General features: G+C 41.0%; 1 protein-coding gene across 2 annotated transcripts in view; it reads left to right on the top strand.

Moving 5' to 3' along the window:
* The first annotated feature begins 2,454 nt into the window (after positions 1-2,454).
* stk38a (serine/threonine kinase 38a) overlaps positions 2,455-16,839 on the top strand; it is a 29,947-nt gene continuing 15,562 nt past the window's right edge. The window contains exons 1-5 of one of the 2 annotated variants that reach the window (XM_034218460.1): positions 2,455-2,572; positions 11,779-11,916; positions 13,780-13,831; positions 14,020-14,142; positions 15,616-15,699. In XM_034218460.1, coding sequence (XP_034074351.1) covers positions 11,786-11,916; positions 13,780-13,831; positions 14,020-14,142; positions 15,616-15,699 — 390 coding nt within the window. In that variant the 5' untranslated portion in view covers positions 2,455-2,572; positions 11,779-11,785. Of the gene's footprint in view, positions 2,573-2,822; positions 3,091-11,778; positions 11,917-13,779; positions 13,832-14,019; positions 14,143-15,615; positions 15,700-16,839 lie in introns of those variants that run through there. The other variant, XM_034218461.1, reaches the window with a different exon arrangement.

The following is a 16,839-nucleotide window of genomic DNA, read 5'->3' as shown; positions in this document are numbered from 1 at the left end:
GGTGTAGTGGATCTTGTAGACCAGGCCCATTGCAAGTAGCTGTACTCTGTCGTCTACTCTAAGCCATCCTAGGTTGTCAAAGTGGGCAGAGGTGAGGTGGGTTCTAGATGAAAGCTCAAGCAGTAGTCTGACCAGTTTATTTTGCGATGTTTGAAGTTTTATTTTTAGCGCCTTGGAGGTGCTATGGTACCATGACGTGCAAGCATAGTCATAGTACCCTTGAATGAGTGCTCCTGCCAGAGTTTTCAGGGTGTTTTTGTTTACCAGAGAGGAGATCCGGTATAGGAATCTAGTTCTTTGATTGACTTTTTTTTATTACATTGGATGCCATTTTGTCACAGGAGAGGTTTGCCTCAAGGATAGATCCTAGGTATGTAATTTCCTTCTTACTTGTGACAATAATGTCGCCCACTGCAACTGAGAAGTCGTCGGATTTGCTGAGATTATGTTTCGAACCGAAGAGAATGGACTCTGTTTTACCCAGGTGTAATGATAATTTATTATCGGTGAGCCAGGTGCAGATTCTGCCGAGCTCGTAGCTGAGGGTTTTTTCAACCTGCAACCTGTTCCTGTCAGAGACTAGCAGGGCTGAGTCGTCCGCGAACAGGAACAAGTTGCAGTCACATGCTGATGACATGTCATTTACATAAATTAGGAACAGTAACGGACCTAATATGCTTCCTTGTAGAACACCACAGCTCACTGGGAGGGGGGGGGGGAAAGAGTACCGTTTACCTCCACCATCTGTTCTCTCCCCTCCAGGTAGGATTGCATCCAGCTCACCGATAGTTTATCAAAACCAATTGCTTTTAGCTTGTCAATCAGAATGGGGTGATTGACAGTGTCGAAAGCCTTTTGTAGGTCCAGCATCACCATGCCGCAGTATTTGCCCTCGTCCACCTCTTGTTTGATGTGGTCGCTCAAATAAAGAAGGCATGTGTCAGTGGAGTGGGATGTTCTAAAGCCAGATTGAAATTCATAGATTAGTTTCTTTTCCGCGAGGTACTTTTCGACCTGTTCATATACTATTTTTTCCATGACTTTCGAGATGGAGGTAAGTTTAGAAACAGGGCGGTAGTTGCCTGGGTCCAATTTGCTGCCCTTTTTCTGCAATTTTGAAGTCTTTGGGTACTTTTCCCTGTTTTATGGAGAGGTTAATTATGTGAGCTATGACTGGTGAGATGGCGGTTGCTGTGTCTCTGAGGAATTTGGAGGGGATATTGTCGTGGCCAGTGGTCTTGTTAGGTTGGAGGGCGCTCAGTTTAATGAGTACCTCTGCTGTTGTTACCCTTGCTAGACTGAAATCATCTTTGCGTACCCCTAGGTTTTTGTAGTAGGTCATGATGTGATCTACTCCAAAAAGCCCTGAGTGGGAGGGTAATTTATTTACAAGAGTTGTGGCTATGTTTGTGAAAAAAAATGTCAAGTACTTGGCCACATCCAGTTTGTCTGTGATGAGCCTGTTATTTGTCTTTATGTTTAAGTTAGAAAATCTCGTTTTGAGTTTTTTACTGCAGCCAAGCTTGTTATTGAGTAATTTCCAAAGTTCACGGGGTTTATTTTTGTTTTCCTCAGTTTTGACATTGATGAAATTCTTTTTGGCAGTTTTGATCATGGAGCTTACGTCATTTCTTAGTCTGTTTCTTTCAATTTTTAGTTCAGTCACGTGGGCCTGGAGTTCACTGCTCGTGCTTTTGGAAAGCATTGACTGACTTTTATGAAACTCAGAGCATTTTTTGTCTCTGGTTTTCATGGCGGTCAGTATGCCGGAGTGCATCCACGGCTCAGCGCGATTTTTTACCCTGGTTGTTCTTAGGGGGGCCAAATCATTGAGTATTGCAGAGAATTTGTTTTTGAAACCAAGCCATGTTTCTTCAACTTGTGTACCACTGAGCTCATCTGACCAGTCCAGGCTCTCCAGTTCTAGGTTAAAGGCCTCGTCGCTAGCGTAGTTTTTGAGGTCTCTAGATATGTCTGTTTTGTGACAGCCGGCCCTTTGTTTTAGCTTTTTGCGTGTACAGAATATCATATATACTGCGTATTTTTACGTTTGGTACTTGAAGTATATGGTGATACTTTTGAAGTACACATTTGAATGCAGGATTTTGACTGGTATCAGAGTATTTTTACACTGTAGTATTGCTACTTTTCCTCAAGTAAATAATCTGTGTACTTCTTGCAAGTTCTTGGACCTCTGATTATAGGGAAGAATTCTGCCGTTTTGAGTGAAAAATGTTAGTTACCACAAATCTTAGGGCATGTGTCGCAGGAAATACGTATTATAGGGAAATGATATGATGGAAGAAATAAAAAGGTTAGGTTTAAAAGGAGAACAGGACTGATGAGGAAACGGACATACCGCACACTGAGGAGTCAACCAACTCCTGAAGATGGCAGTAGCGTAACACTAATGCAAGCTGCTGTTCTTATTATACATCCATGGCTAAACCTGAGGAGGAGGAGGAGGAGGAGGAGGATTGTCCACTAGGTGTCACACTGAGTTCAAACTGATGGTGACGCAACCCTCGGCAGAGCAGAGGAAGAGACGGCAGATACCGCACCTTCGACCAAGGTAAGTGAACAAAGACCAACTATAAAAACATACAGGATTAAAGCACTAGAAGACAATATGTTGAACGTTTTCTTTAGTTTATTATCTTACTAAATGATCTGCTAACTTGCTCTTTTATATGACGTTCAGTTTAAAAACAAAGGACTCAAGCTATTTTAGCAGAGAAGTGGCTAACGTTTACTTGCTAACTTTCCCTTAGCTATTCGCTTTGGGTAACTTCAAGTTGTAAAGTACGTGCAAAAGGAAATATAGATTTTCTAGTTTAGGTTTTCAAAATAAAACTCAAAATAACGAAAATGCGACGAAACAGTCATTCTTATAAATGACAGTTTTATTTTGAAACGCATATCCGGTGTAGTTGATACTCTCTCTGCGTAACTTGACGCAGCCAGGAACTTTAATGGCTAACTAGCAAGCTAACTAATATAGCAGGGTAAAGCATTTGTTTATGAGGCTAAGGGTTAAAGAAAAATCGAAACTAATATTCTAAACTATATTTGAATCAAAGTTACGTTAAGGTAAGTTGGTGTTTCTCTATATTATCTTATATCTTAAGGTAACGTAAGTTTATGTCACGTATGGCTACGTTGCAACCGAAACTAACTACTTGGGGAGCTAGCTCCGTGTTGTTGACACTTGCCAGGGCAGTCTGTTTTTGACAAGAGAAACACACCAAACGATTACATTCTGTGTAAATTACAACTGTATCTTCAGGCGATATTACACTTGACGTTACATTTTCTAATATTGCCATTATTATTTTGTAAATGTTAGATAAATAGCGATTCCAATAGCGTTTCACTGTCTGATTAAAATAGCAACTCTACCAGCTTAACTTACTGTCATTGTCCGAATATAGATGAGCTTTTTTAAAACCGTTTTGTTCCAAACCCAAATACACAGTGGTATAAGGAGTACTCAGATATTTAACTTAACCCTCCGGTATCATTCGATTGGACTACGCAAATTAGTCATTCGAGACACAAATGTCCACTGCAAAAGACTTTGATAAAAACATTATATTAAAAGGTTTTTTTCACAACTTTATTGGGTTCAAACTTTAAAGCAACTTCCGCCCTAACAGAAAATACAAAAAATGTAATCATTTTCAGGATTTTAACCCTTTAAATGCCATTTTGAATACATGAAACCGCTGTTTTTTTTCATGATGAAAACAGAGAAAATTAGTTATTTTCCAAAAAATACATATCTGAGGACTGGCTCTTTTTTTTTTTATAACAGTCTTGGATATGTCAAAGATTAGCAACAAAATGGATTTTTTTGCATTATTAGCTTTTGCACAAAATCAGATTGAACAAAAAAGTTACAAATTAGTCATTCGGGACAAAAATGTCCACTTCCAAAAACTGCTCTAAAATGACAACAGATTAATATTTTTTAAAACTTTTTGGGGTTAAATCTTTCAATCAACTTCATTCCTGATCAAAAATACCAAATGTTAAATTATGTTCAGGATTTTAACCCTTGAACTGCCAGTTTGAAAACATGAATTTGCGTTTTCTATGAAAAACATGCACAAAAAGGCAGTTATTTTCCATATAATAAATGTTGGGGGGGGTCGGCTTTTTTTTTATCACAGTCTTGGATATGTCAAAGATTAGCAACAACATTGATTTTGGTTGATTATTAGTTTTTGCACAAAATCAGATTGAACAAAAAAGTTACAAATTAGTCATTCGGGACAAAAATGTCCACTTCCAAAAACTGCTCTAAAATGACAACAGATTAATATTTTTTAAAACTTTTTGGGGTTAAATCTTTCAATCAACTTCAGTCCTGATCAAAAATACCAAATGTTAAATTATGTTCATAATTTTAACCCTTGAACTGCCAGTTTGAAAACATGAATTTGCGTTTTCTATGAAAAACATGCACAAAAAGGCAGTTATTTTCCATATAATGAATGTTGGGGGGGGTCGGCTTTTTTTTTTTATCACAGTCTTGGATATGTCAAAGATTAGCAACAACATTGATTTTGGTGGATAATTAGTTTTTGCACAGAATCAGATTAAACAAAAAACTCACACATTAGCCACTCGCGGACAAAAATGTCCCATCCACTCCCATTATAACCACATCTTTTGATCTCTCCGCCATACCGGTATAAAATCATGCATTTTGTAATGTCAGGGTTTTATATTGGAGGAAAATAGTTCAATTTGTCCTTTTTACTGTAAAAACCAGATGTGACATTTTACCATTGAATTACATGCTTGTCATTTCTTGGTTTCTTTGCCTGTTGTATAATGGGGCCCTGAGAGCCATTGGAATACATGTCTGCAACTAATATGTGTGTGTGTGTGTGTGTGTGTGTGTGTGTGTGTGTGTGTGTGTGTGTGTGTGTGTGTGTGTGTGTGTGTGTGTGTGTGTGTGTGTGTGTGTGTGTGTGTGTGTGTGTGTGTGTGTGTGTGTGTGTGTGTGTGTGTGTGTGTGTGTGTGTGTGTGTGTGTGTGTGTGTGTGTGTGTGTGTGTGTGTGTGTGTGTGTGTGTGTGTGTGTGTGTGTGTGTGTGTGTGTGTGTGGAGACAACAATATACAGTAGATTTGGTTTACAGCAAGTCGCAGTTTTCGCCTCATATCTTTCTCTCACTCCCTCATTCCCAAACTCATACACACTCTTGCATATTAAACCTCCTTATACCTTGTATGTGTGTGAGTGATTGTGTGTGAGAATGAGACGGGAGTAACGGCCCGTCCACACACAGGCATGAAAAAAATCTTTCAAAGCTTCGCCCATTCACTTGAATGGGGTGACGTAGAAGATTTTGAATCTTCGCCGAACTGAATTGTGGGGAGCGGAGCGTGGCTTTGCAAGCATCGTGAGCATCAAAAGTTGAGCAATGTTCAACTTTTGATGCTCCCGATGCTTTCGAAGCTGGCATCAGCCAATCAAATCCTGTTTATGCAAATCCTGCCAGTACAAGCGCTAGCCAATCAAACCGCGTGCAAGCTGGGAGAGCCAGACCGCAGTTCATTTCCTCATATTCCAAACGAGAAATTACGGTAGCAAATCACCCGGTTCTTTCCGACCAGAACTATTTACCGGGATACAAACCGGAGGAACCAGGCATGGAGGGAGGAGGCAGAGGACAGTGGGTGAAACTGGTAGGTTTTCGCCTGTTTGGGGATTTTATATCCAGTTTACTTCGTTTTAACATTGCTATTGCTTTGTATGTCGGGGGCGGGAGATTCATGTGATTGGTTGTTGGTCGTGTTGCTCTCAAAAAATCGCCAAGCTTCAGACACGCCCAGCTTCAAGATTTTTTTCATGCCTGTGTGTGGACGGGCCGTAAGTGCTCTCATGAAGTTTTGTTTTTCATTTGTGCTGTTTCATGTGTCTTTGAGGTAAACAGATGTATGATCTTGACCCAGCTTGACCTCGATGTTTTGAATTGTTTGGAACTTCAAAGTCCTTTGATAATGTCTCTTTAGCAAACAGACATACACAGCCATACATATACTCCTTGAAGTAAATAAAAACACCTGGCTGCAAAGCCAAAGCTTCAAATATGTGTAGTTTGGCTGGATCGTCATTTCATTCCTGTGATACGCAACAAGCAGTAAGATGAAGAGGAGCTTCTCTGTGGGATAACGGCCCGTCCACACAGCAGCTTTAGACGATTCTTCCACCGCTTCCAACGCTTCTCTGCCCATTGACTTTGAATGGGGATGACGTCACTTTTCCTCGCTTGTCGCCGAACTGCATTGTGGGGGAGCGAAGCGAAGATTTCCAGGATTTCCAGGATGTTCAGGATTCAAAAGTTTAGCAATGTTCAACTTTTGAAGCTGAGCTGGAAGCGTCAGCCAATCAAATCCCGTTTATGCAAATCTGACAGTAGAAGCGCTAGCCAATCAAACCGCGTGCAAGCTGGGAGAGCCAGACCGCAGTTAATTTCCTCATATTCCAAACGAGAAATTACGGTAGCAAATCACCCGGTTCTTTCCGACCAGACTATTTACCGGGATACAAACCTGAGGAACCAGGCATGGAGGGAGGAGGCAGAGACAGTGGGTGAAACTGGTAGGTTTTCGCCTGTTTGGGGAGTTTATATATATATATAGTTATATATATTTATTAGTTATTGAGTTATTGAGTTATTTATATATATATATATATATATATATATATATATTGCTCGCATAAAATCCCCGGTTTTTTTTGCTTTGTATGTCGGGGGCGGGAGATTCATGTGATTGGTTGTTGGTCGTGTTGCTCGCAAAAAATCCCCAAGCTGTCAGACACGCCCAGCTCCAAGATTTTCAAGATTTGTTCAAAGCTGCTGTGTGGACGGGCCGTAAGAGGTCTCATGCAGCCCGTAACTTCAGCTGCAGGACTCATCCTCTGAAACAGAAACACGCTGAGAAGGAGAATCTGGTGTGGATCTGAACCTTGCTTGAAAGGAGTCAGCACAAGGATAAAACACTTTTTTGCCAAACAGTTTGCCAAACAGTTCATTTATCAGATGGGGGCAGAGAAGAAGGAACAATTCTGACCCGAATCCCACGTTGATACAGAGGAATCGATGAGGTCCTTTGCTGAGGAGGTTGAGGAGCTGCAGAGGAGCTGCTGAGGAACTGCTGAGGAACAACACGATGGTGATCAGATTGAGATATATGAAGGACTACAAAACCTTTTGGATGAAAAAAGCCTGATGTTCACAAAAGTGCTTAGTGATCTCCTCCTCAATCACACCACAAAGGGGATGATAGCACCAGAGATTGCCACAGGAGTAACAAGAATATTCGTTGCGCCGCCGCGTGAAGCCATGCTTAGAGAAATAATCAGATGTTTGTGGTGGAGTCTGATCGTTCTTTGTCTGACCCTTCCCCTGAAAGTGGAGAGGACACAGAGGATCCCATCCCGTAGCTGCGCTACATTCCTCTGCACTATCCTATCCAATGTTTGCTCAAACATCTGTGGCATCAACATCCTTCCAGTTTGCCACCAAACGTCCCCCATGCAGGTGTATCATGTCAACAATACTGCTGATGATCTCAGGGGTAAAGAATAAATCAAAGAAGGATTCCACATCATGAATTCTTATTTATGCCACTCGTAATGGCATAACGCGTGGGACCTGAAACCAAACCTCTGGCAGCAGGAATATAGCGCAGCGTTCCTCGTGAGAGGGAAACCAGATTTGAAAATGTTTTGATGGACACCCACTGCCACGATGGACACGATCCTCCGGATAGGATAGTGCAGAGGAATGTAGCGCAGCTACGGGATGGGATCCTCTGTGTCCTCTCCACTTTCAGGGGAAGGGTCAGACGAAGAAGGATCAGACTCCACTACAAACTCCACATCAGATTCTCCTTCTCATGTTTGGCAAAAAAGTGTTTTATCTTTGTACTGACTCCTTTCAAGCACAGTTCAGATCCACACCAGATTCTCCTTCTCAGGGTGTTTCTGTTTCAGACGATGAGTCCTGCAGCTGAAGTTAGGGGCTGCATGAGCAGATACCTCTTGTCCCACAGAGAAGCTCCTCTTCATCTTACTGCTTGTTGCGTATCACAGGAATGAAATGACCATCCAGCCAAACTACACATATTTGAAGCTTTGGCTTTGCAGCCAGGTGTTTTTATTTACTTCAAGGAGTGTATGTATGGCTGTGTATGTCTGTTTGCTAAAGAGACATTATCAAAGGACTTTGAAGTTCAAACAATTCAAAACATCGAGGTCAAGCTGGGTCAAGATCATACATCTGTTTACCTCAAAGACACATGAAACAGCACAAATGAAAAACAAAACTTCATGAGAGCACACTTAGTCCTGTCTCATTCTCACACATAATCACTCACACACAGTATAAGGAGGTTTCATATGTAAGAGTGTGTATGAGTTTGGGAGTGAGAGAAAAAGAAAGAAAGATATGAGGCGAAAACTGCGACTTGCTGTAAACCAAATCTACTGTATATTGTTGTCTCTGTACACACACACTGTACACACACACTGTACATCCAGACACACACACACACACATTTCTCAGCTGATACCACTCTTCCACATCCATACCAACACACCTACATCATATTAGTTGCAGACATGTATTCCAATGGCTCTCAGGGCCCCATTATACAACAGGCAAAGAAACCAAGAAATGACAAGCATGTAATTCAATGGTAAAATGTCACATCTGGTTTTTACAGTAAAAAGGACAAATTGAACTATTTTCCTCCAATATAAAACCCTGACATTACAAAATGCATGATTTTATACCGGTATGGCGGAGAGATCAAAAGATGTGGTTATAATGGGAGTGGATGGGACATTTTTGTCCGCGAGTGGCTAATGTGTGACTTTTTTGTTTAATCTGATTCTGTGCAAAAACTAATTATCCACCAAAATCAATGTTGTTGCTAATCTTTGACATATCCAAGACTGTGATAATAATAAAAAAAAGCCGACCCCCCCCCAACATTCATTATATGGAAAATAACTGCCTTTTTGTGCAAGTTTTTCATAGAAAACGCAAATTTATGTTTTCAAACTGGCAGTTAAAGGGTTAAAATTATGAACATAAGTTAACATTTGGTATTTTTGATCAGGACTGAAGTTGATTGAAAGATTTAACCCCAAAAAGTTTTAAAAAATATTAATCTGTTGTCATTTTAGAGCAGTTTTTTGTCCCGAATGACTAATTTGTAACTTTTTTGTTCAATCTGATTTTGTGCAAAAGCTAATAATGCAAAAAAATCCATTTTGTTGCTAATCTTTGACATATCCAAGACTGTTATAAAAAAAAAAGAGCCAGTCCTCAGATATGTATTTTTTGGAAAATAACTAATTTTCTCTGTTTTCATCATGAAAAAAAACAGCGGTTTCATGTATTCAAAATGGCATTTAAAGGGTTAAAATCCTGAAAATGATTACATTTTTGGTATTTTCTATTAGGGCGTAAGTTGCTTTAAAGATTGACCCCAAAAAAGTTGTGAAAAAAACCTTTTAATATAATGTTTTTATCAAAGTCTTTTGCAGTGGACATTTTTGTCTCGAATGACTAATTTGCGTAGTCGATTTGTTACACAGTGAATTAAAGACCGATTTGAAAAATTGGAATTCCAAAATAGATCGAGAAAATAGCCTTGTTACAAAAAATCAGGCCATTTGCACCAACACAACCAAAGTTATTGCAAAATGAAAAGTGAAAAATGACCCATATGGACAAAAACGTCCACAGTGATACCGGAGGGTTAAGTGAAAGTAGAAATATTACAGTGTACAAATAGTCTGCTAAAATCCTGCATTATAAAGGTTACTTAAATAAAAGTACAAACGTATTAGCATCAAAATATACTTAAAGTACCAAAAGTAAAATTGCTTATCTTGCTAATATCCCATTTTAGGATCATATATGTTAAATGAAGGGATTATGTTTATTGATATTATATTAATCATCACAGCCGGTAAAAGGTGAAGCCACTTGTATTTACTTTATAGACTGCTGCTGAATATCTTTAACCTATAATATAGTTATTTAAAATGATAAATCAAATATATCATATGTCTGTTTATTCGTTTATTTACATTTTTGTTTTAGCCAATAACGTGACTCTGTAAACTAATTCTGTCAAATAATTGTGGTGTAGTAAAGGGTACAATATCGGCTTCCAAATTGTAGTGGAGTAGACGTACGTATAAAGAAGCATCAAATAAAAATACGCAAGTAAAGTAACAGTACCCCAAAATCGTCCTTAAAGGTGGGGTATGTAAGTTTGAGAAACCGGCTCGAGATCGCTAGAATTTGAAAATACACGACCGGAGAAAATCTGCCACTTCCTTACAGAGCCTCTCCTCCAACACACACGAACGCGCACATGACCAATGAGGGCACGAGATCAGTTTGTGCCCAGATGGAAGGCTGACAGGCAGGTAGGCCATCCAGTTATTTCAGCCGGGCCGGCTAACATGATTGGTCGTGCTTTTTACAGCGCTACGGCTTCCACAGATGACATGTTTTTATGGATTTTTTGTCAAAGCACTTCAGATATTCATTGCTATCGGGATGTTAAGAGCATTCCATGGAATATAACAAAAAGTGTATCTCGAGCCGGTTTCTCAAACTTACCTTTAAGTACAATACTTGAGTAAATGTCGTCTACTAGAATACACCACTGCAAATACATTTGACTATTGATCAACTCATACAAATATTTGCTGAAGGTGTTATTCAGGGAGAGTAAAAACACAGGTTTTTCAACACGCTTTCCATTGAGTTACATTTGTATTAACAACGTAATGCCTTTTCAGCTCATCATATCTGAACAAGCATTTCAAGTTCTCCGTTTGGCGAGATACTACTATGAAATCTGTTCCATTCTAATGAGGGTGTACCAACCTTTTGAGTTCCCCTCCTCAAAGATGCCTCTGCTCACTGAAGCGAGGCAGGGAGGTCTGACGCTTTAACATGAAGTCACGCCAGCAACCTTACGAAGGGTGTACCTTTTACATTTTGGGAAGACTTCCAACCCTGCCCAGGCGCCTGAAGCAGGAATACAATTCAAAATGTATTCCAGTAGTTACATGTTTCGGCCAGTCAACAATCTGTTACTGAGTTACAAATGGGTTGGCTCCATATTCACAAGGGACTCTCCAAATGTGGAAAACTGCACAGGCTGCAGGTCTAAATGCTCCCATTGTGCAGTTATTTTTAGCATTTCTATTCATTTCACTATTGCAAAATACACATTTGTCAAACGAGTGACTTGATACTTGTACCTGAAGTATTTATGTTCATGATTATGCTTGTTTAACTGCCATTAATCTGCATTAGTATTAGACACATATTGTGCCGCAAACCCTAGCTATCTCACAGAGGGACTCCACCTTCAGTGCTTGCACAAATCCGATTTCCTCATTATTTCTTCATAACTGCACAATGTTATCAACATTGCTTTTCTCAGACAGCAGAGGCAGCTGCTTTCCTTCCTCTTTTTCAGGGCCAACTGTCATGTCATTTCATACTTCAAATCTTTGAGCGTCCAGCTAAGGGTTTTAGCATCTGAGCATGACAGCCTATCCTGCTGCTCTTTAAGGCCCTCCTTCTCACTCTGTGGTGCAGTGTTTTTTTCCTGGCTGTGTGGCAACCTCCTGATTGGATGTGTGCTTCCACAGCGTGTCTGACCAGGGTTGTGATTTACCGCACGCATGCTATCCGCTCACCTATCGTCTGTGTATTTCTCCAGGTAAAGCATGGCAATGACTAGCCCCAGCTCGTGCTCCTCCATGAGTAACCACACGAAGGAGCGCGTCACTATGGCCAAAGTGACCCTGGAGAACTTCTACAGTAACCTCATCGCCCAGCACGAGGAGCGGGAGATGAGGTAAGACCCACCATTTTCACATTTACACAAGTCTTTCTCCTGTGGCTGCACAATGAACTTTTGCATAAATGAATAATATGAATAATAGTTAGTTAAATAGAGGTGCCCCATCAATTGTGATCTGACATGCCACAACAAGCCAAAATGGGAATTACACCAAGTTTAAATCTATAGGGACAACTGAAAGCTGATCAAAATCGTAACGATAAACTATACACAGTCTATCTGGATCATAGACTCTGTATAGTTTATCATTACGATTTGTATCCTTAATCTTGGCGTAACGTGGCGTGTTGACTAGGGATGGGTATCGTCTGAAATGTATCGATTCCGATTCTGCTTATCGATTCCGGTTCTTATCGATTCCCCGTTTCGATTCCAAAATTGTAAAAGAAAGAGGTCAAACGTTTAGATAACAAAAATATCTTTATTCTTTTAAGCTTTAACCCTAACCCTGACATTTTTACAAATAAAAAAAAATACATGCAATCCAAATGTATTACACAATAGCTGAGCTTTGCCTGTGGCAAGCTATTAACTTGCCACAGGCATAGCATTGTGCCTTGTCCTTTTCTTTCTCAGTGTGGTGGAGCCTCACTTTAGAGCGTTTACCGCGACCCATCTTTGGTGTTATGAAGTGACTGAGCTCGTGAACTGTCTACGGGGGGAGCCTCGCTGCGGGGCAACTGTGGACCTCTGTCGCCTGTCGGCGCAACCTACATGATGCCGTTAAAAAAAACTAAGGGCGGTGCCGGCCGTCAGCAAACCGAGCCGGCCCGCTGACGACCGGCTGTTCCGTGGTTCTCCAGAACACAGATGGCCAGTCCGCCCTGACCCTGTATTCCACCGGGTCACCGCGGCGCAGACGGACCCGGTGGAATACAGGGTCTACCGCGTTGAGGAACCATTAAGCAGAACCGAAATTGTGTATTTTGTATAGGTACCCGATACCCAGCATTTTCTTATCGGTTCTCATCTGGAACCGAGTTTCGGTTCCCAAACCTAGTGTTTGCGCTTCTTGGCAAACACCGACAGTACAGCCCATCTATTATGTTAACGCAGTTCACGGGGAATTGTGGAAAGTAGTTCGCCCTTGTGTGGGTGCTAGAAGCAAAACGTTCTTTTATCACAGTAACAACAGTGTTGCAAAGTCAATTATGGGGCAAACCGTTATAGCACCCACCCCCGTGGATTTAGGCCGGTTTAAATAGATGTATTGCAATGTTCAAAGGGGCCATCAGATTTATACCTGCTATTTTGATCCATTTGTAGGGTTAGAGTATCCAAATGATCAAGCCTGAGCTGACTGGCACCGCAGCAACACACACAATATAAACATTTCATTGTGGGGTGGGGGGGGGTGGCTTGTGTCAGAATTGTGATGAGACAAGACCACTTCCTGTTGTGACAAGTTTCATCAGAGTATACTCATGTCTGGAGCAGATAAGTGGCTAACGTTTTTTTTAAGATGATGACACAATAGTTTAGTTCGTACAGATGTGGGTTTGAGGGTCATAGAGGGAAATCTCTAAATGATAACTTTAAAAGCTTAACATTAAAACCGGCTCACTGGCAAGAGTTCAAACTCTAGACCCCGAGCTTATAACAGCCGTACTGTTAGAAATGTGAATTGTCTTTCTGAGATAATGATGAAATGTAATAATTAAATTAAATCAATAGAAAAAATCTTGTTTGAGTTTAATTATATGTCTAGTGATTCAAGTATTACAATTCATCCTTTTGACTGATATGTATCGGATATCTCTGAGTTTAACAATGAAACGTGTATAGTGTCAGAAGCATCCGTAGCAGGGCCCTCTAATATGATGGGATGTTCTAATGTGTGTCATATTATCTCTTTAGGCAGCAGAAGCTGGAGAAAGTGATGGATCAGGAAGGCTTGGCAGATGAAGAGGTGAGTGACAAACACACGTGCACTTTTTTCCCAGCATGCTTTGTGGCTGTACAACATCATTTGTTCTCTCCTGTCATAGTGTTAAGAGTTTTAGATCTGCTGGACCACAGCTGTAGGTGTTTGAACTGTCACCTGTGCAAAAATATTCTTTATATCATTTTCTATTTGACATGACCTTTGCTCTGCAGAAACGTATCCGGCGCTCTCAGCATGCGAGGAAAGAGACCGAGTTTTTGCGGCTGAAACGCACTCGACTGGGTCTAGAGGACTTTGAGTCCCTGAAGGTGATTGGCCGAGGAGCTTTTGGAGAGGTAAACATATTTTACATAAATATTTAGAACATGATTCCTGTGTGCGTTTTGAAAGCATTAAAGATCAAACTCTTGGATCACAAAGAGGAAAACAAATGTTATCTATATATTATAATGTGTGTTGTCGGCATTGGGTTAATATTACCAGGAAGATCATTCTTGAGTCTGACTGATATGAGTAGCATGGCTTCCCTTGGTGTATAATAGCACTCTGCCTCCTAAGTGACAGACAGCTGTAATGAAATAATTATTTCTGTCTGCTGCTCCGTACATCCTGTGTCTGAAATGCACATATGTGACGCGCTCTATCGAAATCAGTCGGAAGTCGCAACGGCTCATTTCAGAATAAACGTGGATTTACGTAAATAAATAGTTTTTCGGGGTTTGAGTGTTTTTTAAAATTTTAAATAAACAAAGTCTTGGCTTTCAGAATATGAAGCTTTTATTTCCAAAATCACACGATAAATACATTTGTGAAGCTTGTAAAGGGATGAAGACAGGCACCTCTCCCTCGCCAATCTGCTGTTCCGTAGCGCCGCCCCCCTCCCTCCGGCTGAAATTAGGAATGCAAGGCGTATAGTAATCATAGATAACACGGCAGGGTCCGTTACAGTTTGTTTTCATCTGATTTCAATTCAACAAAGTCTTGGCTTTCAGAATATTAAACTTGTTTCGGCAAATTCAGATGATAAATACAACTTTGAAGCTTCAGCATAATTACAAGCGGAGAACGGAGTAACTTAACGTCACAGTGGGAGGCGTGTGGCGCAGTGCGTTGGTGTTCTGATCAGGGGGTCAGAGGTTCAAACCCCACTGCAGTCAGCATGTTGTTGTGTCCCTGGGAAAGACACTTCACCCCAAATGGCTCCTGTGGGGATTGCCCACAGTATTGAGTATGTAAGTCGCTTTGGATAAAAGCGTCTAACAAGTAACATGTAATGTTACGTCACAGCAGGCATAACAACAGCCGGTGTTTCTCGTGAGTGTTTTCCCCGGGAAACAAACACAATACACACAAATGCAAAATTACACAAACAAACACACGTACACACACACACACTCGCGAGCTTCCCCCCAGACCAGTAATCCAAACGAAAATATCTTCCCTCGGTAGTATTTTGATCATTTGCTAATAATCAATCAGATCGATGGATTCCAGAGAAGAGAAAACTTTGAAGGCCTTTTTCTCAAAATGATGACTCGGTGACAGTCATATGGGACATATTTTGCTTAATATTTGGAGTGCAAAAACAATCCTGATATCATTAGAAAGCTAGGAATCTCCTCTTTCCAACAGTGTATACAACTCAAAATGTGTCTTTGGGTCAATGCGACTGATTTTGATGGAGCAGGTCACAAACACCCTTTTCTTATTACATTAATCTGTTTACAATACTACTTTTTAACAGGTTCTTTTTCCTTTGATCAACTTTCTGTGAGTTTTTTGGTTAACATTGTCCTTTTGGCCTCCAGGTTCGTCTGGTGCAGAAGAAAGACACCGGTCATGTTTATGCAATGAAGATCCTCCGCAAAGCAGACATGCTGGAGAAGGAACAGGTGAGGCAGAACTCTGTGTGACAGGATGCTGCTGCTGCATCAGACGACATATTTGACCCTGTGAGTGTCCCTCTCCAGGGGGTCCGCGGGGTCTTCAAAAGTATTAAAAGTTGATAAAACAATTTAGCGAAAATTAAGGCTATTCAAAATTATTAAACGGCATTTTCCAAGGTATTAAGAAGGTCCACAGCAACGGCAACATGAAACACCCTTTAATTTACTGCAACAACACGTTGCCTCCCCTGACTGCAAGTCGCTGACACGCACCGCTGCAGAGTCTCTGCGCGGAGGAGCAGCGGAGTCCGGCCGATGCTGCTCCTCCAAGGAAGAGACACACGTTCACTAAGCCGAACTATATCCGGTCACAGTGATCTGCTATTTTAAAGTAAAGTCAACACATATCGACCCTAAATATAGTCTATATTAAGAACGAGAAAAGTGTTAAAGGAGACATGTCATGGCCATTTCCACTGATCATAATTCCATTGTTGAGGTCTACTAGAATAGATTTATATTGTGCAATTTTCCAAACTCACATTGGTTTCTCAAACAGCATCTCTGTAAACTACGTGTATTCACTGAATTTCACTCTCTGCCTTTAACGGCTCGTTGTAGCTCCAATAGCTCCAGCCCCACCCTCCCTGTGAGCACAGTGTGCTCTGATTGGTCGGGATGTTGTGAATCGCGCTAAACTCCGTGGAGGTGTTGTTTCCTTGTTTAGCGATACACAGCGAAACACAGCCAAACTCATCCTGAGCACACACAAACTCACAGCCGAAGTAAAAACAATAAGTGTGGCTTGATATTGAGTCAGAAAAAGGTTGATAAACGCTGTGAGAATGGGTCTGCAGAGACACTGTGTGTGTGTGTGTGTGTGTGTGTGTGTGTGTGTGTGTGTGTGTGTGTGTGTGTGTGTGTGTGTGTGTGTGTGTGTGTGTGTGTGTGTGTGTGTGTTGTGTGTGTGTGTGTGTGTGTGTGTGTGTGTGTGTGTGTGTGTGTGTGTGTGTGTGTGTGTGTGTGTGTGTGTGTGTGTGTGTGTGTGTGTGTGTGTGTGTGTGTGTGTGTGTGTGTGTGTGTGTGTGTGTGTGTGTGTGTGTGGTGTGTGTGGTGTGTGTGTGTGTGTGTGTGTGTGTGTGTCGT

Source organism: Gymnodraco acuticeps, unplaced genomic scaffold (assembly GCF_902827175.1).
Source record: "Gymnodraco acuticeps unplaced genomic scaffold, fGymAcu1.1, whole genome shotgun sequence".
Classification (NCBI taxonomy): Eukaryota; Metazoa; Chordata; class Actinopteri; order Perciformes; family Bathydraconidae; genus Gymnodraco; species Gymnodraco acuticeps.
Note: the sequence above shows the minus strand (reverse complement) of the source record. Positions and strands in the feature narration are given on the sequence as shown.